The sequence below is a fragment of the Pieris napi genome, chromosome 12 (assembly GCF_905475465.1).
Source record: "Pieris napi chromosome 12, ilPieNapi1.2, whole genome shotgun sequence".
In the NCBI taxonomy this organism is placed as follows: domain Eukaryota; kingdom Metazoa; phylum Arthropoda; class Insecta; order Lepidoptera; family Pieridae; genus Pieris; species Pieris napi.
In genome coordinates, this window is record NC_062245.1 from 12,031,592 (window position 1) to 12,053,609 (window position 22,018).

The 22,018-nt window shown below is 33.9% G+C and overlaps 2 protein-coding genes across 2 annotated transcripts in view; both read right to left on the bottom strand.

Moving 5' to 3' along the window:
- Nucleotides 1–22,018, bottom strand: part of LOC125054382 (rotatin-like) — a 43,030-nt gene that overhangs the window by 6,338 nt on the left and 14,674 nt on the right. Inside the window, exons 19-25 of the mRNA XM_047656238.1 lie at nucleotides 19,547–19,807; nucleotides 18,465–18,682; nucleotides 14,942–15,086; nucleotides 13,343–13,473; nucleotides 2,751–2,865; nucleotides 1,597–1,819; nucleotides 1,088–1,248 (exon numbers count right to left, since the gene is read on the bottom strand). Coding sequence (XP_047512194.1) covers nucleotides 1,088–1,248; nucleotides 1,597–1,819; nucleotides 2,751–2,865; nucleotides 13,343–13,473; nucleotides 14,942–15,086; nucleotides 18,465–18,682; nucleotides 19,547–19,807 — 1,254 coding nt within the window. The remainder of the gene's footprint in view (nucleotides 1–1,087; nucleotides 1,249–1,596; nucleotides 1,820–2,750; nucleotides 2,866–13,342; nucleotides 13,474–14,941; nucleotides 15,087–18,464; nucleotides 18,683–19,546; nucleotides 19,808–22,018) is intronic.
- On the bottom strand, nucleotides 4,408–9,309 carry LOC125054383 (cytochrome P450 6a2-like). Its single transcript, XM_047656240.1, has 2 exons — nucleotides 7,873–9,309; nucleotides 4,408–6,111 (listed from the first exon to the last, which is right to left on the bottom strand). The coding sequence occupies exons 1-2, from the start codon at nucleotides 9,185–9,187 to the stop codon at nucleotides 5,948–5,950; spliced, it is 1,479 nt and encodes a 492-aa protein (XP_047512196.1). The 5' UTR covers nucleotides 9,188–9,309; the 3' UTR covers nucleotides 4,408–5,947.

Below are 22,018 nucleotides of genomic sequence, written 5' to 3' on the forward strand. Positions count from 1 at the left end.
TAACCTACATAAGAATAACAAAAATGATTAAAAAGAAAATTTAAACAAATTTAAAAAGTTTTGGTCCCTGTGGCAGTGTACCTTTAACGCTGGCAACATTTCCTACTTAAATTGCCAACTTAAAACTTTAATTAGCGCCTGTGCACTTGAACCACGGCCCAAGAGCTCTACTCCAAAGGGAACAAAATCGAAGTTGGAGGAAAGACTCTTATATTTGAGCCGTTTATTATTTTCCGACTGCTCTGCGGCCGCCCCAGCTTTTTTGCTTGTCCGGAGGTGAGACAGAGCAAACGTGTCCACACAAGTAGCATCCCATACCGAAGCCCGTACTATCTTACAAGGGACATCCCATCCGCTTGCCATCGTCTCTTGCGATGAGTTTACAACTTGGTACAATCTTGATATGCTAAATTATCGATAAACGACTCTGATGACATGCATTTATACAATTCAGTTTAACACCTGACACCTGAGATAAGTGATTACAACTTATCTATCAAATACTTTAATTAATACTTTGATCTCTGATAAAATTCCAATACAACGATTCACTGATTCTTTGACCGATATTTTTATTTAATATCTATAAAAATATTTTTATATTAATATAGATTGGCATGAGTTATGTAAAATTAGTTAAGTTACATATATTTATTTAAGTTAATAATTAAGCCAAAATGAGCCCTTTAGTTTTTCCCACACTCATAAATTGTAATATCACATTCTCGTTTCTGATAACGTCCAATAGGTCGACTTATATTATTTACAGGTAACATAAGTGTCACTTAGATTTAAGAACCCAAAAAATTCCAGTTAGTTTTTTGTTAGCGTCGCAACTCCCCTACCCCTAATTTTATGTTAAAAGCTCATGTTTTAAACGATTAAAGACAGTTGACACTTAGCTTCAAACAAAGAGTTTCATTTATTTGAACATCCCTACAATAACCGCCACCGAACTTAACTCATATTAAAAAATATATAAAAAAATATTCAGGACTAGATTACCATCTATTGTAGGTAACACGTTTACTTTCTTAATAAATTATATATAAATACCATTCGTAATTATAACGAATCGAAAACTAACCTTCAACCGGTCTCAAAGTGTCAATCAGGTTATGTAAGCAGTCCTTAGTGGAGGCTAGAAGTGCGCGTACGCACTTATGTCTCACCGCGACGCATAGAGTGCGACAGATGCTACCGCTGATGCTGTCCTGCTCCAACATACCCTCAGACCGGCTTAAACATCTGTTAAATTGATACAATGTTAAACTGTCAATATGTTTTATTTAAATTCGATATCCTAACAGTTGGTTGGTTGAGCAGTGTTGGCTTCAGCGTGCGACTCTCATTCCTGAGGTCGTAAGTTCGATCCTCGGCTGTGCTTCCATGGATGTTCCTTGTATCTGCGCATTTAACATTAACTCAAACGGTGAAGAAAAACACCGTCAGGAAACCGGCTTGCCTTAGACAGAAAGTGGACGGCGTGTTTCAGGCACAGGAGGCTGATCACCTAATCAAGAGATGAAAAGAATTGAATATGAGAAACATCTCAGCAGTGAATTATTACGAATAGTGATTTTAAAATATACAAACCGAAACATCACCCTATAAAGACCCCGTTCATTCCAACTTTGTATAGGACTATTCTTCAACATTGAAACATTTGTGAACACATGGGCGATAGCTGTAATTAGATCGCCAGTCGGTGGCGGCTTTTCAAACTCATGGGTCGGTGACACGCAGACGTCTTGGCTCTTTTGACTGCGCACTTCCAGTTCCGATCTCTTCTCTAATAAAGCGAGTGGCATATTTGGCTCTGGAAAAAAATGTTTGATTAAATTTACAAATATACGCAATAGGCAAAATTCTTAAATAGCTTGCTGATCCAATTTAACCACCATCTAGTTGTAAATGTGTAATAACTTTTAACAGGTAAGCGTTTATAGCTTTAAAAAGTTTTGAGTATGTTGTTTACATTGGTACATATTTTTTTTTTAATTATCTATAGTGTTTAGATGGGAAGATGATGTGCGAAGAGCAGCCCTATGTTACGAGCGGTTTCTGTTATACAAGCGGTATAACAGAAATTCATCGGCTTGCCGATTAATTATTAGTGTTTATTTTTATTTTTAGTGTTAATTTATTATTACTTCACATTTTTATGTACATATTTGCATGTAGTAGGTATAAGTTATTACAGCAATAAAGTATTTTATTATTATTATAGTGTTTTACAATTAACTATTAAAATATTTTTATTTATAATGGAGATATAATACAAATCTCATTCTAATTTAAACAAGAGTCGTGTTGGTTGAAATCACGGCGATTCACAAATGAATTTAAGTTGTTTTAAGTGCGCATTTCCCTCGAACGGTGATGGAGGAACTTGGAGGAACGCATTAGACCCAAAAAGTCCACAACGTGTCAAACACAGAAGTCTGATCCCCAGCTTGCATATTCTTTTATTATTTATTTAAAGAAATACAGAAATTTAAGCGCCGAAATTCATTGCAATACGTAAAAACAAAATTAGCTACGTAAATTAATTAAAATTGTAACTTGGAACAAGGTTTAAAATATTAAAGTGTTTGGTTACGTTAGAATAATATATATAAATAAAATAAATGAATATAGGAAATATTCAGAAATCTGAGCCCCAGACCTAAAAGTATGTAGCACCACTCACTTTTTTATTTATTTAAACTACCACTGATAAAGACAAATCAATTATTAAAAGTACTTACCAAGATAGGATATTTCGTTTGAGTCACTGCTATTACAGAAGTCTATTAAAATTTGCAAACACTCTTCCACGAAACTGTAATCATCTAGTGACATCAGTAGATCCCTTTCTAACACCTGAAATCAATATACAATCTTTACATAAGGGAGTAGTAATCGCGTATGTACGTAAAAAATAATTTTACATAATATGTCGCAACATTGTGATAATAATTTTACAATTTTTTTCGACCTTGGAGAGAGTGAATTTTTCCTAGGAATGGAATTTCAAATCGGTGACCCAACAAATTGGGAACAAACGGGCAGGATGCTGATGTTAAGTGATACCACCCCCCCGTTGGAACTCATATTGCCAGTAGCAAGTGCGTTGCCGGCCTATAAGACATCACAAGCACATATTTCCGCATTTCTTTATATCCCCAAGATAAACGATATCCGATATCAACTTTCTAAAACTAATTTCATATCACAGTTATTGTATCAACATGTGAGACGTGACATGAACACGACCCATAAAGACGACAATTATTCTAAATTATACCTTGTATAAAGAATAATCTATGTGAAAAAGTCGAGGTCAAACTAAAATCATTTCTAGGCAATACTACTGCGTTGTATTTACAACGACAGTGACTTGCAAATACACCGATTGAAATATTTTATTAGAATTTATGATAATCCGGACAATGAACAATAAAAAGTTTGTATGACCTCATATGTCGACAGATTTATATATTTATAAACACCTCGTTGTATGTATAGAAATATAATACAACCAGCGGCCCGTCCCGGCTTCGCAAATTTATTTTTTTAAACCTTTTTTGTAGATATTGTTACCTTCTTTAATATTGTGGAAAATTTTTTTGCTCTATAATCAATAGTTTTCGCAGCATGCGATGAAAGATATTTTATAGGCATTTTTTTACACCTTGGCTATCATTATTGTAGTGGTAGATCCTTATTTTTTTCTTACAATTGAAGTATTAATCAGTGATAATGTAGAATTCAAATGGTGAAATCGGTCTAGTACTTTTTGGGCCAATTCGTTACAAACATACTTACATACAAATCTTTCCTCTTTATAATATTAGTATAGATAGTATAGATATAGATGGACAATATTAAATAAAAAGGACGGCAACTGGCGGCCTTATCGTTTTTGAGCGATTTCTTCCAGGCAACCACTGTGAGAAGAAAAATAAATTATATTAAGGTAAGTGCAAGAAGTGCTAAAATACGTAAGGCATATAGTACATTTAAACAAAACTAATGAAACGAAACAAAGCAATTAAAATATAGGTATGTAAACAGCGAACACGGCAATAATAAAAAAAGGACACATGAAAAAGAAAAAGCGCACATGAATCACGATAATTTCAGATCAGTTAGTATAAAAGTTAGGGATACGATGTGGACAGGTAATATATTTCATTTATAAATACATATATTATTTAATTTTAGTAGGAAAACACCTAAAAACGCGCGCAAAAAACTTCAGCGCATCTAAATGACTATTATTAGGAACCAAAGGCTCAATGGTTAAGCGCACACCCAACACGTTCAATCCCCTGCGAACAAATGGTTGTTCCTCATAAACAGACGCTTCCACAGTGAATACTTTCCACATTATGTTAATATTACGTTCAAAAAATAAACAAATTAAAAATTCAGAATCTTTTATTACACATTAACATTAAGTACATATACATTAAGTTTTTTATATTAAGACATAATGCAACGTAAATACGCAGTTGTTATGTAAATATATATATATCGCCTTGAATATTGCCGTAACTCGTATTATAAATGGTTTTTATTCAAGTTCTTGCTGTGAATACAAAAACTAAAACAAAAGTAGCCTCTCGGTACTTACGTGAATACGTTCGTAAAATAATATTAAGCTTCGTATCAATACTTTCAGAGATTATCGTGTTCTACCAAAGACCTCATTTATAAATTAGCAACGATATACAAATGCGAATCTATACAAAACTCTACTGCCACCAGTGCTAAGTTATGGTTCTTAAACTGGGCTCCTAGCAGAGAGACGAGCTTGTTCTTCTTATTTTCAAGCAGAAGATTCTTGGAAAAATCTTTGGCCTTGTCTGCGATGACGGTGTTTGGCGTATATAAGAATTATAACATCCTTGACAACGGCAACATCGTCCAAATCATAAAATGCAACAGGCTCAAATGGTTGGGACATGTGCACCGAATGGCGGACGATAAACTCCAAGATCCTTACTGATCTCTCAAACTGGTAGCAAGAGAAAACCCGGTAGAACGAGGCTGCATTGGTGGGATGGAGTGGTCAAGGACCTGGAAGCTAAAGGTATTGAATCTGGACGCAAGAAGCACGATATAGATTGCGATGGCGAAATATACTTGAGGAGGCTAAGTACAAGGGACTGTGTATGATGATAATGATATAAATGCGAATGGAAGACCAAGAGCATCCAATCGTTAAATCGGAATCCTTTTCACACATCTTACCTTATACTAATTATATTTGTATAGCAAATAACGTGGAATAAACATTCTAAGCAAATAACTTTGTTTGACTTAATTAATACCTTAAATACATTGCATTAGTCTTTAACCAATAAAGAAACTTATATTTATTTTTTTAATAAGTTTGAATTTATAAAATATATTCGAAATTTGAAAAGTATTTGTTTATTTGTACCATGAAAAATATATATCTAAAATCTTAATTACGTGCACAAATTTATGAAGAATCAATTGCCATCTGTGGCTAAGTACTTTTACAAATAAGTATTAAGACTGATATACAGAGACTTTATTGTAAGACGGTCAAAGTCTCGGCGAAAACGAGGCGCGGCCAAGCCAAGTTCATACTAATCTCTGAAGCAATATAAATATGTAATAATGTATTTATTAATATCTGAAACCGCAAAAAAACATCAATTTGCATAATTGATTATGTTTAAAAGTACTTAGTTTTTATCAGAAGTGTGAAATTTTAATTTCAAGCATACATATAATAAAATTAATTAATATATTTTATTATAAATAATTTATTACACAATTATTATACACGTCAAAACAGCCTAAGTACAAAAAACAGCACAACGCTGTAAAATTGTTCATAAAATTTCTTAAGCAGCTGATAAATACAAAAACAGCTCAAATTTAGCTTAATTCTACAATACTGTAAAGGCATGGCACTTTGTATAACTCATATTGGTTTAAATCGTAACCATATGCCACCTTTGTTTTTGAGCATAACGCTTCGCGGATCAAATTGAATAGTGGATGTGGTTTTAGAACATGGTTCAACAACGAAGTTACTGAGGATTCCCGTGAGACCGGCTACTACTGTAAGTTGACCGAAACGCGCTCCTGAAAGAAATTATACAGTGTTATAGTAAGTAATCCATTTATTGGAGAGGGCAGATTCGCTAAGCAATTAAAGTAAAATTATTAATAAACATATCAAATTAAGTCTTACTCAAGCGACGACATCGTTTATAACAACATACCGGTTATATTGACCAAAATCAAAGGTCCCGGCTGAATTCTATTGTATTAGGTTCATAATAACAACGTCATCGGCTGTTACGACTATCGGTTTTTACGATCAAATATGAGGAGTCCTTTCGATGTCTTTATAACATATTTTGACTGTATTTATATTATTTTCCAATGCTTTTCAGGACTGGTGTTCAAGATCATATAATTTGGCGTTTTTATCTGTTAAAGACGTTATATGTAAATCTATTTTATTATACTATTCTTTGTAAAGGCCCATTTACATTATCTTAGTGTTTAGGAGAGTGCTTTAGTACAACTTGAAAGGCAAGTTCTTTAGCGTAGCGTTTACATGTTTCAACTAAAGTACTATCCTAAAGCACTCTCCTAAACACTAAGATAATGTAAATCGGCCTTAAGGAATAACCAAAAACCTACTAGACATATTTCACAAATTCAATCCCCTCCTCCATTCGAGCCCTCTGATCCTGACGGCGTGGACGTTTCCTTCATCGTACTAGTGTTAAATGCATATACGTCTATTAGTACACGGCTAGGGTTCGAAAGGACGTCCCCAGATGATAATCGCTGTTGCTACGAGGCCAACACTTCTCTATGTTGATATAACTAAACCAATTTATTAACCGAATCAATAACACAATATAAATATATGATGCACATGTTTTATCTATTTCATTTCCTTTGTTGAAACGAACAAAGCTAACCAACCACGTACTATCAACAAATGGTTTGATATAACTATACGTTATATTAGCAGGGAAACTCATAATATGGATCAATTTAAATAAATCGATTTTAAATTGTATGCTAACAAAAAACAAACTTAATCGTTACAAATATGAACATGCTTAAGATCGATCAAGTAGAAGAATCTACTTGATAGAAGATAGATCAACGTGTGTGGAGAAAGCAGCGTGTACCACCACTAACCACCGACAGGCCGGCCCGAAGGCCTTAGTGGCTAAGGCCGAGAATTTCCACATATCCTTAGAGGCCGGAATAACGTTAGCGCGTATTAGGATAGAACGTCTTTGAAGTGATTTGTAAGCGCAGATTGTAGTACAAAAACTACAACTACTATGGATACCACTGCTACAGGGAAAACTTCGTAACCATAGCAACTACGCGGTACTCAATTTTATCCCATGTAATAATAGGGTCCAGAAGTTACATATATGTGTGTATTTTTTTTTTTAAATTAGGTCTATTAACTATATGTTTACATAAATTCGTTATGATTAGCGAATCCATTTTTGAAATACTGATTCAAAAATAATATTGTTGCCAGATTATTTATATCATACATCGAATGTTCTTAAACAAGAAATCTTTTCAATTCACTTGAGATAAATCGAATTGATAGCTCTATCTTCGAATGTAAACAAGCCTGACTTTCACACTTGTACGCTCTGAGATTAACCTCAACGATACTGCGTACACTGAGTAATTTATCATGTTGAAATTTCAAACGAATACATATAAAAGATTTATGTATACCAATATTAGAAGATTTGTAACATATTATTATCAATGTGAATTTGTTATAGTTGGTTATTATTTTACTTTTAAAATTACGCGAATCTGCCCAAAAATAAATTGACATACACTTACCGGGACAACTTCTTGGTCCATCACCAAACGCTAAAAACGCTTGAGGATTTGCACCTTCGCCAAAACGTTCTGGATTGAATTTATCCGGATCGGGGAAATATCTAGCGTCCCTCTGTATACAATACAAAGGAATGAGCACTGCATCTCTCTTCTTAAAACTAAGCTCTGTTCCTTCCAGAGTGCAAGGAGTCGTACACAGTCTCGTTGTGAGAGGAGTGGGTGGATACATTCTCAAAGTCTCCATCACAGTTTGATTCACCAGCCGCATCGCACAGACCGCATCATAATTCAAACCACTATACCTTTCCAAGCATTCTCTAATCTCGGTCCTCAGTTTAGTCTGCAAATCGAAATCTTTAGCCAGCTCATACAAACAAAATGATAACGTGGTGGCAGATGTTTCCAATCCAGCGAGCATGAAGATAAAAGAATTTGATGTTATCAGCTCATCCGTCATACAAAATTCTTTCTCTGTTTTTTGTACGTTCAACATCAGCTGCAAAAAGTCATGCCTCTGAACTCCCGTGGTGCGTCTGGCTGTCAACACTTGGTTTATGATATCAGTAAAAAACACTTCAACGTCTATCGGATATGTCTTGAGATTCAAAAACTTAAATAGCCATGGAAAAAATGTTCGACAGTATCTTTTAAGTATAGTGGAGCGATCTGTCTTAAACATTTTCTGAGACATAACTAGAAATGGCGATTCGGGATTCTTCATCGATCCAGGGTCCACGCCAAATGCACAACTGCCTATCACATCGGTGGTGAACCGGCTCATTAATTGTGGGACATTGATTTCGTCTATCGGCTCCAGGTTCAGTGCTCCCTTGAAACCATTCGCGCATTCCGCAATCAATGGGAACATAGCTTTCATTTTTGCAGACGAAAATGATGGGGTAACTATATGTCTCATCGCTTTCCATTCAGCTCCACTCATATTTGCCAAATTTCTGAGTAGGGGTTCTCTTTTCGTGTCTGTTGAGACCGATATACGATCGCTGAAGCTCTGGAACTCTTTCGATAGGATACTTTTAACAATATCTATGTCTATCAAGAACAGTGTGGGTCTCCGAGCTTGAAAAATCCCAACATATTTCTCATTCTTATAAAAATCATAAAAATATTGTAACATGCTTGTATAGCTGCGCCTCATTGTTAGAGTAGCACCAAAATTTCCGAAAATGGGACACGGTTCTTTATAAGGCACATTTCTTAAAAACCAATACTTTCTTCCATTAGACGTATAATGAAGAATTGTTAACAATAACACTAAACACAGTACAATTAAAAGTAATAGAATAAAAAACGGCATTTTTATTATCACTGTTATTACACTCGACTGTTGTAAACAACGCGTGGCCGTCAAAAGCGAGAGCTGACTCGCGGCGTCCGCGTGCGACGATGGCGAGCGGTGAAATAAGCAATGTCGATTGTCGGTATGCGCAAGCGTCAACAACCAAGACTCAAGATAAGCTTCACAGCCGGCGCGGCGTGCTTCAAGGCCACATAGTGTTGACGTACCCCGCCCGTGACTCGAATTTATGCCCGCATGTCGTGCGCAAGGGTGCTATTCCACAATACATTGAATGAATATAAAGTGTTAGAGTAATCTGTGTAAAACAGATTTGCAAATAATCATTACTTTAACAAAAAATTTATAAATAAACATATTGATATTTGCGTCAATCATTTGACACAAAATAATCACAGCAGTCGTGATTTATTTAAAGCCAATGATACATAACAGAAGTATAAATAACATTTTTCATGAATAATATAATATTTGTCAAGATTTTAAAAACCTTATACCATAGAAACTTTGTAAAAAATACATAAAAATTAACTCTGAATGAATCCTGTTTAATCTATTTAACTCTTAATCTTTATATATATAATTCTACTTTACGTGTGTATGTCACTGAACTCAACGGCTGGACTGATTTGACTGAATTTTTTTGTATGCCTTTGGGTGGCGCCCTGGATGGTTTAGATTCAAATCAGCCCTGGAGATTGCGCTGAAGTCGATACTTTCATACTTGAAATATCATGCAGGACAACGTGTGTCGGGGCCGCTAGTACTATCTAAAATGTTTAACAAGACATCATACAAAATATACAAAGTAGGCACCATTGTTACTAAACAAATGAACACAAGAACGCTTCAGAGAATATCAACATTGATTCAACAAATGCACCGAGCAATAACACTTAACTTGTAAAATGAGCAATTGTGTGAAATGTTAAGGAATCCCCCGTGGTTATTACTTTGAACAATTTTCCTGCTTTCAATAATAAAATAGTTTCTCGTTAACTGTAATCTCAATAAATGTAATTATAGTAATATATCAGCCGACAGCTACTCACTAACACTAGGTTTCTATAAAGAACCAGTCGTAATTTCAACGAATATTTTTCTAAAGCTGTAATAGTTACGATTAGTATAGAAACCGAGCGTAATAATTTTAAGTTTAACGAAACACACACACACAGAAACACACAAAATAATAATAATCAAAAAATAAAAAGTTATGGAAGTAAAAAAAAGGAATAAAGTTCATTTTAAGTGTCTAATGTGTGTGTTTTGTGGTAGGAACTGGTCCTGGCTCAGCATTATGCTGTGGAGCAGACGTGTTCCACAGCGCTGGTCATTCTGCCAGAGACCACAACAGTTAGTTAGCGCCTCAGACGCAAAAAAAGAAAAAGAACGTAATAATAATAGTAGTTAACACTGTTAACATTAACCATGTCTTATATAAATTTTACTACTATATCTTAATATTGTAAATTTACCTGAAGATTTCGCCATTTTTAATGTACTTTAGTATTAAATAAAGTATTCTTAAATATTTAAGCAGTCTTTTTATAAATTATTAAACCATAACATCGGATGTGTATGTGAACTGAGTGGACCAACGACTTAACATTTCCATTGTTTTCCTAAACAAGAATATGTAATGAATAACATACGCGCACATATCCACAAAGCTATTTTAAACATTACTTATTCCAAACTTTTTAATGTTTTTACGCATTTGGAAAATATTATTTATTTCGTAATCCTACAGGCTACAGCTAACATAAATTACTTAAATATAAAACCAAAAAAACAATTATACTAAAGATATAGCCAAAATGGAATATTATATACAAAAAGATTAAAACATTTACGAAAGGAAGAAAACAATAATAACTAAGGAATACGTAATTCGTATTCGATGTGTGATGGTGTGTATGTGGGATGAGCTCATAATGCAGGTTATTTAGCGGTTTGGATATTCTTAATATGTATTACTCCTTTTAAGCATAGCTTAAACATTAAAACTTTCGTTTAGCTATGCAATATAATTTAACTTAGATATAAAAAAATAGAATATGTTCAAATATAATTTTACGTCTTCGATAAATTAATAAAAGTTCCGCGGACATAATTGGTTAAGCAAGTAGATAATTACTTTGACCTTCACTCGAACTTATGAGTAAATACCTCTGAGCAACAATACATTTATAAAAAATATTTTTATGATTACTATTAAAACCAAAATACCTAAAGATAATGCCAACAATAGGCAGACAAACAAAAGGATGTGGCGACACTTGATAATCATAAGGGCTGACAGACCCGATCGAGTTAATTAAAAATACAAGTGTGATGTTTTTACTTTGCAGTGGGAGAGTTGTGGATTGGAATTTAGGAGGAAAAATAACATTATAAGCAATAAAGAAATCATTTATAACAACGCAAAAGTCTGAACGAGCTAGGTCCCATCCACAGTTGCTCCGCACACTTTGAAGTCGATTTCCAATTATAATTTAATTTTTCTTGTACTAATGTATCTGTGTGTATTTTTTTTTTTTAAGATTTCGTTTTTATGAATTGAATTTATATCTGTCAGAATCGGAGACGAGACTTAGCGCTAAGTGTGACTCCTATTTGTCAATGTCAATGAGTCCATAGTCTGTGCTAAGTCATTTTAAATCTCACACTATAATAGTTTTAGTATTTTGACTTTTCGTCCATTATTAATTTAGGAAATATTCAAAGCAATTCTAATACACTAGAACCCCGGGAGCTCATATGACTGATTCATTTGACAAATATATATGTATAATATTATATTATCAACATAATAAACAGATCTGTTATAATATGCAAAGCCAAAAGACAGACAGAAAACAGAAATTCCGATTATTATTAGTTTTTATTATTTTTAAAATTCATATAATTTCAATTCTTTATAACGAATTCCAAGGGACCGAGTATTTGTATTCGTTATAAAGAGGTTTCGTTCGGAAGAATTAATGTATGGGTAATAATGAATAATTCGTTATATAGAGTTTTTCGTTATAACGACGGACGTTATAAAGAATTTACATTGTACTTAAATTCCATACATGCTTAGATTAACCATAAAAACCATACATTCCTGCCTAACTGACGTAAGTGAATTCATAGTTATCTCCTCCGGTGGTCCTTTTATTCTGTCCACGAACGTTCGCGGTTAATATAATTTATAGATCATTACTGAACAATTCTTTAAGGCTATCAAAGCTTTGTTTTGTCGCGATTTATTATTCATGTGGTTAATAAATTAATGCGTAGGCGGACTATTGTTTAGGTTAACCACTAAATGCATCTATACATCACTGATTATGGTAACAAACGGGTCGAATGTTTAAAATTAAATTAATATTTATTTAGATATACAGTCAAAACCGTTTACGACGACATCGTTTAGAACAACATACCGGTTATATTGACCAAAATCAAAGGTCCCGGCTGAATTCTATTGTATTAGGTACTTAATAACAACGTCATCGGCTGTTACAACTATCGGTTTTACGACAAAATATGAGTAGTTCCTTCGATGTCGTTATAACAGATTTTGACTGTGTTTTAATATTCGTTTTATTTCGTTTCATTTCACCTCCTCTACACACACATCAATATCAAATGTCACAAAAACAAAGAGGTTGTATAAGCAAAAGAGCCTAAAAAATAAAGTCACTGAAAAGGTTAATAATATAGCCTTTTTTACAGTAAGAGGGCACACCCACTTGCTATTAAACAAACATAAGAAAAGAACCTAATGACGAAAACAAATAAATTATAATTATTTATTTATCTATATGATTAATCTATTTATCTTTTATGTCCGAGTTTCAGATTTCAATATCATTTGTTTTTTTTTTAAATAAGTATTTGTTTGGCCTTTTGTGCCTGACACTCGCCGTCGACTTGGGTCTAAGGCAAGCCGGTTTCCTCATTGTTTTCCATGTAAGGAAGAGTTAAATGCGCACATAGACCGTCCATTGGTTGGACAGCTGGGGTTCGAACCCACTATCTCAGGGATGAGAGTCGCACATTTAAGTCAACACTGTTAAAAAATGTAACGAACCTATATATACGTAAAAGTGTTGAACATTATACTTATTTATTAATCTAAGTAAGAGATATTTCAATACTAACTTGATTATGCGGTGAGACACGAGAGGTGACAGTCGTGAGAAGAGCCAGCGCAGACGCACGAACAACGTTTGCTTCGCCACTCTTTGCGAACACGTCCAATGCGTAACGACATAACGACTCGTCGGGGATATCTGGGAAATATATTTCTTTTAACATATAGCCTTTTATATCTAAGGTGCCTTTCAAGTATTACGTAAGCACTATAGGGGGAGATGGTCTTTGATGACGTGGTTCCTCGTTACTTGACGTAGACCAAAGATCTGCTGTCTTTAGTACGTTAGGTACTTACCAATTATGATGTAATGAACATCGTAACAAACAGTTCCAGTCGGTAGCTACATATAGTAGGTTTGGAGACCTAATAATAATAAAAGCCCGTTTAATTTCCAATCAAGGTCGGCAACACACTTGCGAGCCTTCTGGCAATGTGAGTGTCCATGGGCGGCGGTATTACTAAACATCAGGTGAGCCTTCTGCCCGTTTGCCTCCTATTATCTTTAAAAAAAATATTACAAAAGAATACAGCTTAGATTTGTTATATATATTTTTTCATGATATCCTAATATTATTTATTTATTTATTGATTTATTTACACTTCGTTGCAAATATAAGAAACACAATACATAAAAATTATAAGGGATGCAACGGGCGGCCTTATCGCTAATAAGCGATCTCTTCTAGGCAACCCTAGTTAAGATTGAGTTATTATGTATCCTAGCTTCCTTCAGTTCCGTTGATCGGAATTCCTTCACAAGTAAAGGCCTCCTCCAGCTTTTTCTAAATATCTCTGTTTATGGCTTGCTTTCTCCATTCACTTCCTGCTAGCTTGGTCCATTCCATATAGTTGTGTTTAAAGGGCACCTTTTATATGTGTATCTTGCTATATGCCCGCCCATTGCCATTTCTGTTTTAGGGTATAATGTAAGGCATCTATCACTTTTTTTTTCGTCAAATTTTTACGCTTCTTTAAATTACTTTCTGGCAAGCTACTTGTTTGATTTTTATTTTTGTGCTGTATGTCCACGTTTAGTATATAAGATACAAGTGTCAATGACAAGTCTCTTTAGCTGAAGGGGAAATTGCTCGTTTAAGATTTCCTTCAGGGACCAAACTTTTTCCAGCCCATGTTAATTTGAGGCATACACAATTATGAAGTAGCTACGCATAAAAATGCGTTTACGCATATCGTATACATGTTCTCAATTACGTTCAGTAACCTCATATCCACGTACTGTTATCAGTATTTACAAGTCACTACACATTTCAACTATAACAAAACAAATCAGCATGTTAATGCATTTTTGTAGAATATATATTTTGTTCCATTATCCAAAAGTTGAGCCAGACCTATAGTTATATATTCAATTCTTAAAAGGCCGGCAACGCACTTGCGAGCCTTCTGGCAATGTGAGTATCCATGGGCGTTACTTACCATCAGATGAGCCTCCTGCCTATTTGCCCCGTACTATTAAAAAAATACGCCTGGTCACGTTGTATCTTAATTTTATAATAACAGGAAGAAGAAAAAAAGTTGAACGTTGTAGTAAGCTGTATTTTGTATCAAATATTAAAGAGTTATATTATATAAGATTTACTAACATTGCAATATCTGTGGTATAAGTTGCGTATAATGTGCGAGCGCGGCCGTAACTTGTAAAGCGGCTGCGCGCAACTCCGGACGTTGGGCGTCCACACATCTTATTACCGATTCGGTCAAAAAACCATCGCAGTATTCACCCCATCGCTGTAACAATTATAACAATTATTAAATGATCATAGCATAACGACGTTGATCTAAAGCGAACCAAATGTCATAATTTTATAGATATATAAGACATATCAATATCGCCGGAGTATGTACTAAAAAGGCAATTCTAATCCTTATCAACGTTATCAATCAGTCAATCAAATACTATATATACAGCATTATATATTTTTGAATTTTGATAAGTGATAGCAATTGAGAAAAAGCGTTACGAATATTTCTAGAAATTGTGGATTTGCTATGTATGCGTAGATACGTTTTTTTGTAAATGTAAATGGCGTCTTTCTGTTAGGTCTTCTTTCAATTAGGTCAGTAGGACATGTTTAAAACAGTTTTTTTTTAGAAAAAGTAGGTTTAGTGTTACAACTAATCAAACAGTCTATAAAGGTGGGAATTGACCAACGTTACGAGGTGTAATGTAACATGTAATGTAATGTTACACAGCGAGCATTTGTGCAGTCAGTACGTTGTGTTACGGGGAAACCAGCGAGCAACGAGCCGCTCGTTGCTCGCTTTGAGTGCTCCACCCAGCTGTCGGTTTTTTGGCGAATTCTTTGACTGTTACGCGGTTCAGTAATTACGCGTCGCACGTCGCGAGTGATCATGATTATGATTTTCTATAAATTGTGTCTTTTTTAAGTACTTTTGGTCCAATTAAATTCAACAGTTCTTCAAAATCGAGACCTGCGTACAAAGTTTTTATACTGTCCAGTAATCATTTGTTTTTTAATATTGCAATCAATAACAAACCACCTCATATTCCTGTGTTTTTAAATAAGTTTTATGTCCAGTAACATTTTTTCTTCTTATTAATCTGGATGAAACAATAATTAAATAGAATGAAAGATATCAACCTTATCACTATCACATCTTGTGAACACTGGCGGCGAAAGTGGAGCACAGAGTTTTGACGAGCATGTTACGCCGATTTTAGAACACAGCGTAACATGCTCGATGCGTAACACGCTCGATGCGAATGCTACATTACACTTCGTAACTTTGGTCAGTTCCCACCTTAAGACATTAAGTTTGTGTGAATGCGTGTGTGTGCGCTAAGAGTGTAGCGAAGAGTAGTATAAGTGTGCGCTGTGACTGTTAGTTTTCTGCAGCTCAGGGCTCAGAGTCATGCCAAGATACGTAGATTCGAAATCCAATTCCGCTACCGTATTTTGTGAATTGTGACTTTGTTTCTGGATAGTTTGCCTATCTCAGAATCCATAGATTAGGGAATTTTATTATAAACAAAAAGCCCCTAAATGCTAAGAATCTTTGGGCAAACACAGTTGTTTTGGCGTCGGGAAAATGTCTGTTCTTAGATGTGTCCGGATTTGTTAGTCCATGGATTTTGTAATATCTTAAACAGATCGCTAAGATGTATAGATTCTACTGAATAGGTTTTTGTTTGTAGGTGGAGTTTGACTGTGAGGTACCGTTTAGATACGTTCCAACTAAATCAGTGAAGATTCAGCCGTACCTCCCTATGTAGATCGACAATATGTTAGAATGGACTGACAAAGTGCTAAATATTAATTATTTATTTAAAAACTCCTCCGCTAATTTGTATAATCAAAACCGTTTACGACGACATCGTTTAGAAAAACATATCGGTTATATTGAAAAAATCAAAGGTCCCGAAAGATCCCGGCGGAATTATATTGTGTTAGGTTCTTAATAACAACGATATCGGCTGATACGACTATCGGTTTTTACGACCAAATATGAGTAGACCCTTCGATGTCGTTCTCACGAAGTTTTACTGTATATAAATATACTAGCCGTTTCGCGCCCGCTTTGCTGGACGAATTAAAATAAATTTTATGTTTCATTATTTTATTTTTTTTCATATTTTTATTATTCTTCTTTTAGTTAAAAGTCCCGCTAAGAAAATTGAAATATTTCGAAAATCGAGTTTTTAACAGATGTTGACGTTTAGAGGTTCTAGGAAGCCTCCCCGAATGTTTCCGCGGTGAAGTCCGTATGGATAAATTTTCATAAAAGTAAAACAGCAATAAAAAAATGAAGTAACGTTGGAATTAATAAATAAATAGCCATAAACCATCTAGGAAAAATTTCGCATCGAATGGTGGTAGTTTCATGTCGATACGATCAGTGGTTTAGGCGTGATTGAGCCTCAAACGAAGACCATTTTAATTATATATATATAAGATAATATAATGTATAAATATTATATTCATATAAAACATATACAAAAAAAATACGAATATGAAATTTGTGTAAGTGTACAAATATAAATCTATATGTACAATGAATATCTTATGTTTATTTTTATCACTGTGTAGGTAAGATGTATATGTAGATGATAACTATTTTCACGTAAACTAAAATAATATACTCTATTTATAATAAAATGATAAAAAAATTAGGAAATTATCGTAAAAAGTATCAAGAGTATGGATTTTGGCTTTATAAGACTCTTATCATTGCATGTTGTATGTCATGTAGCAAGATAAAATAGATGTAAATAGATATAGTACATGAAATACATGAGATATGTTAGAAAACAGCAAGTACTGGTTAGAATTGAAAAAATAATTTTAGATAGACTTATGATGAGATACTATACATTACGCGCTATTACCAACGGATCACATATATATAGTAACAAAATTAAATATCGAAGTGATATCCGCCTCTTTCGGTGTTTTTGTAGTCGTAGAAAAGTGGTAAAAACGGAAAAATATGTTAATAAAAAATAAGGTTTTTGTGTATAGGAGGCTCATCTAAAATTGCTACAGTTGCCTATAGACTCTCACAATACTAAACAGCGAATACGTTGCCGGCTTTTTAGTAACTTTAAAGCATGCCACAAAGAACAATCTAAAATCAACATATACTACATATAGTACAGTCTTTTAACTTTCTGCATCAATTATAAGGAACAGTTAATAAGCAATTTATTTTTCAACGAAATTTAGTAAAAATTATTCCTGCCGTTTATATCTAATAAATAATTAAATAAAACATGTATGTGTACTTATGTAACTACAGGTTATACTTTTTTGGCATAAAAAGATAAAAACGTTTTTTTTATTTAATTTTTCGCCTTATTCTACGTTTGTAGAAAAAACGACACTAACAACAGAAAAAAGGTATTTAATACATTGAAAGTTTCATTATAACGCATTATCTAGTCAAATAAAGCTTATTTAAATATTTCTACACAATTAAAGAAATTGACATTTTTTATTTTAAAATGTTGACTATGCTAACTTCGGGGTGTCGGTTTATTGTGACGGTATGAGCGCGCATCGTAAAAATTTACTCTCATCATTTTTCCCTAACGCGCCAAAAGTGGTATACTTTCAAAAAACTAAATTACTTCAAATTCCACACTACCTGAACTGGTACGTCATATATCCTGATCTTCTTCAAAACTGCCATTAACGCGAGCATTGCATCCAATCTACAGGCCTGGCCTTTTCTTCCAGCGCTGGATGAGCAGCCACTTAACACCCTGGTTATCATCTTTAAGCTGTATAATAAGGCTTCCTCGGAAAGATCACACTGAGAGTGCAAGGCATATCTTATACAACATAGTAATTCCTTGAGATACCCTAGAATGAAAAACTATAAATTTAGCAAAAACTACCTAAAATGAATTCAATATTAAAAATAATATAACATAACAGTTAACCCCCTTATAACACGTGTTAGCTTTTAATACGCATTTAATTAAATTCTAAACATTTTTATGAAATATATAAACATATAGGAATCTTGCTATAAGCGCGCATGTGCCATAGTTGCTCAGTTGACTCGTTCAGTTGTTTACAAATTGACATCGAACATCTGCAAGTAGGATGGTCGAGTCGGAGTAGGGAATAGAATATAAAAGTTGTGGCACATGCGCACGGGCAATTCCTTTGTTTAACTTTGTAGTTAAAACAGTTCATATATAATGTATAGTCAGTAAAGTGAAAGAAGTGAATTATAGTGAATCAAGTCATTATTGGAGTGTTAAATTTCCTACCCTAAGAACTAGATCAACTAGCTTTTTTATACAGTACTCTTATAACGCATTTTGATATAACGCGATTTCAGTACCTTGCATAACGCGGGTTTGAATGCGTTATATTTCTGTACTGAGACATTTATAATGATTTGTACGCAATATTTCGTTTATAACAATCTTATTATTCGATTTAAATTCCCTTAAACGAGAAAAGTTGCTACGTGAATCATTTGTACATAACGCGTTACAATGGGTCATACAAGCGCGTTATTCGAATAACGCGGAACCAATCTAGCGTGTTATAGGAGTGATAAATATATTAGCAACATTATATTATTAATGGTTACATTCAAAAAAAATTAAATGGTAACGTGTTTTGAAGTGGTGCTAAGACATATTAAACACAAAAACTTACCTAATGTATTCTAAAATTATAGAGACGCAGAAATATCTGCCCCATACATACCTAGCATATGAAAATTCTTCAATTCAACCCGTTCCAAACATGCAAAAAGGATCTTCAGAAGACTTTCCATCTTGCTACCACTAAACCCATCTTCCATAATTATACACCGTAGCAGAACTTTAACTATGTATATCCTGAGTTGTATGACATCTATATCATCCCTGGACGTTTGTTGGGGATAGAGACGGTCTCTACTCAAAAGTGCTATTATGGTCGCTTCGTTACCGATAAATGATGATTTAATCCATGACATCGTTGCTTCTATAACAAGGTATTAAAAATAATTAAATAAGAAATGGTCAAAAGACATATGGCTTAGGGAGCGATCAAGTATTACGTAACTAATTTTGGGAGGGGGGGTCATTTTGTAAAACGTTACGATGCGGGGCGGGGATTGAATTACACGTTATTGTTAATATTATTTTCGACTTACACCACATAATAGTAACTGAAGAGTCACTAGGTGGTCACGAAACGTTTTACTATACTTGGGTACAGTACTGTTCTTGGGTACTGAAAAACGTTACGGCGAGTTACATGGGGGGGGGTCAATAATCTCCAAAAATTGCGTTACGTAATACTTGAACGCTCCCTTATGCGCATGCAACTCTGATTTTTGATCGTAGGTGCGATCCACGGCTGCGTAACAATGGACTTTTCTATGTGCGCATTTAACACTCGCTGGTATAGTGAAGCAAAACCACGTGAGGATCGACCTATGTCAGGCACAGAAGGCTGATCACCTACTTTTTTTTTTTTTTTTTTTTTATTTAAATATATTTATTCACAAAAAAGTTACACCTTAAATCAAACCATGCCCCGCAAAACTGCTTACGCAGTTTGACTGCAGGTGACTCGCCTTAAATAAACATAACTTCTAAATCACTAAATTACTAACACTGCTACTACAACTAATACTAATACACTTAAATTACTTATAGGTTACAGCATATTTAACAAATGGTTTTTTAATAAACCTCTAAATTTATCCAATGAAGTCTCACTTGCCAACACAGACACAGAAATCTGAGGCCCTTGTAGCGCTACTGATTTTTTTATTTTGCTACGAAAAGTGCTTGCCTTTTGTTAAAATTCTGCCAAGCGCTTAAAGAATGCAGAAGCAATTTATTTGTACATAAAAAGAATAAAATCAGGTAAATTCCTTTACAAGTGATATTGAATGATATCATGTATGAAGTATTTATGAAGAGATAGTCGTTAAATACTTCGAACACTTTAAATTTTAACAATCACTTTTCAGAATGTCAGAAAGATTGTACACATAGCGGCATTTTCCACGGTGATTATGTAAGATTGCATTATCATCAAAAAATTTAAGAAATAACATGACATAGACAATTTTTGATATGCTGTCGAATATATATATGTAGGCTCGGTCTACCGTTTGGAAATATTACAAAAATACCCTTCGGTAAACCTCGCTCGGGATTTTAGAAGACTTGAAAAACACATCTATGTATTTAGATTGATTAATTAAAGTTTTCAAATTAGACGGTTAGACGCCAAAAAGGCGTATATAGGAACATGTAATTTTCAAAAAATCAAACGCTTACGTCATTTAGCTTATATCTAATATATAAAATTCTCGTGTCACAATGTTCGTTCCCATACTCCTCCAAAACGGCTCGACCGATTCGTATGAAATTTTTTATGCATATTCAGTAAGTCTGAGAATAGGCTACTATATATATCTTTTTTTTATTAGGTGGCATTAAAAATACATACAACCCTAAATTTTCACCCCTCTACGATCAACCCCTATTTTTATTATAGTAAGTACATAGTTTTTTTTTGAACTAAAAAATCATTTCCTAGAAATAATATACATGTGAAAACAACGTTTGCCGGGTCCGCTAGTATTTTGATAAATATATAATGAAACGATGTAAACTGAGATGGATATTATATATGTTATAGCGAACATGGATAACTAACATTAATATAACTGCAAGTCCTTTAGGTAAGGAATTGGAACTCTTTATTACTACAAACACTTTCGCATTAAATTTTTTTAAGCCAAAATACATTTAATAAAAAATCGCCATTTTTAAAATATAATAAACGGGTGTCAAATCAATAAAAATTAAAAGCTTTTGACAATTTCCGAATAAATCACTTCAAGAGAAAAGCTTACTATGTATACGCTTCGACAACACACTCGCAAAGCCTTCTGGTGTACAGGCGGTGGTAAGCAATTAATTTTAAATGACCCGCCTGCTCCTTTGCCTGCCGTCAAAGGAAATAGTGAAAAGTCAAAAATCATTTACTCATATAGGTAACAATGTACACTTATGAACGTCAAAAATTAAATGCGTCTTATTTTACATATACTATCAGTTCTCAAATCAAGGGCGTAGAACGGAAGAGAAGAACTGGCAATAAACTCTCCGCCACTATTTTTAATCGCCAAGTTTTTTGTTTCACACAACGTTTGTGTTTCACACATGTTCC

Bases quoted from the DNA above. Each gene is read 5' to 3' on its own strand.
- LOC125054383 (XM_047656240.1), bottom strand. From the start codon at position 9,187: ATGCCGTTTTTTATTCTATTACTTTTAATTGTACTGTGTTTAGTGTTA. The intron at 6,112-7,872 runs GTAAGTGTATGT...AATTTCTTTCAG, and splicing joins TGGACCAAGAAGTTGTCCCG to GAGCGCGTTTCGGTCAACTT.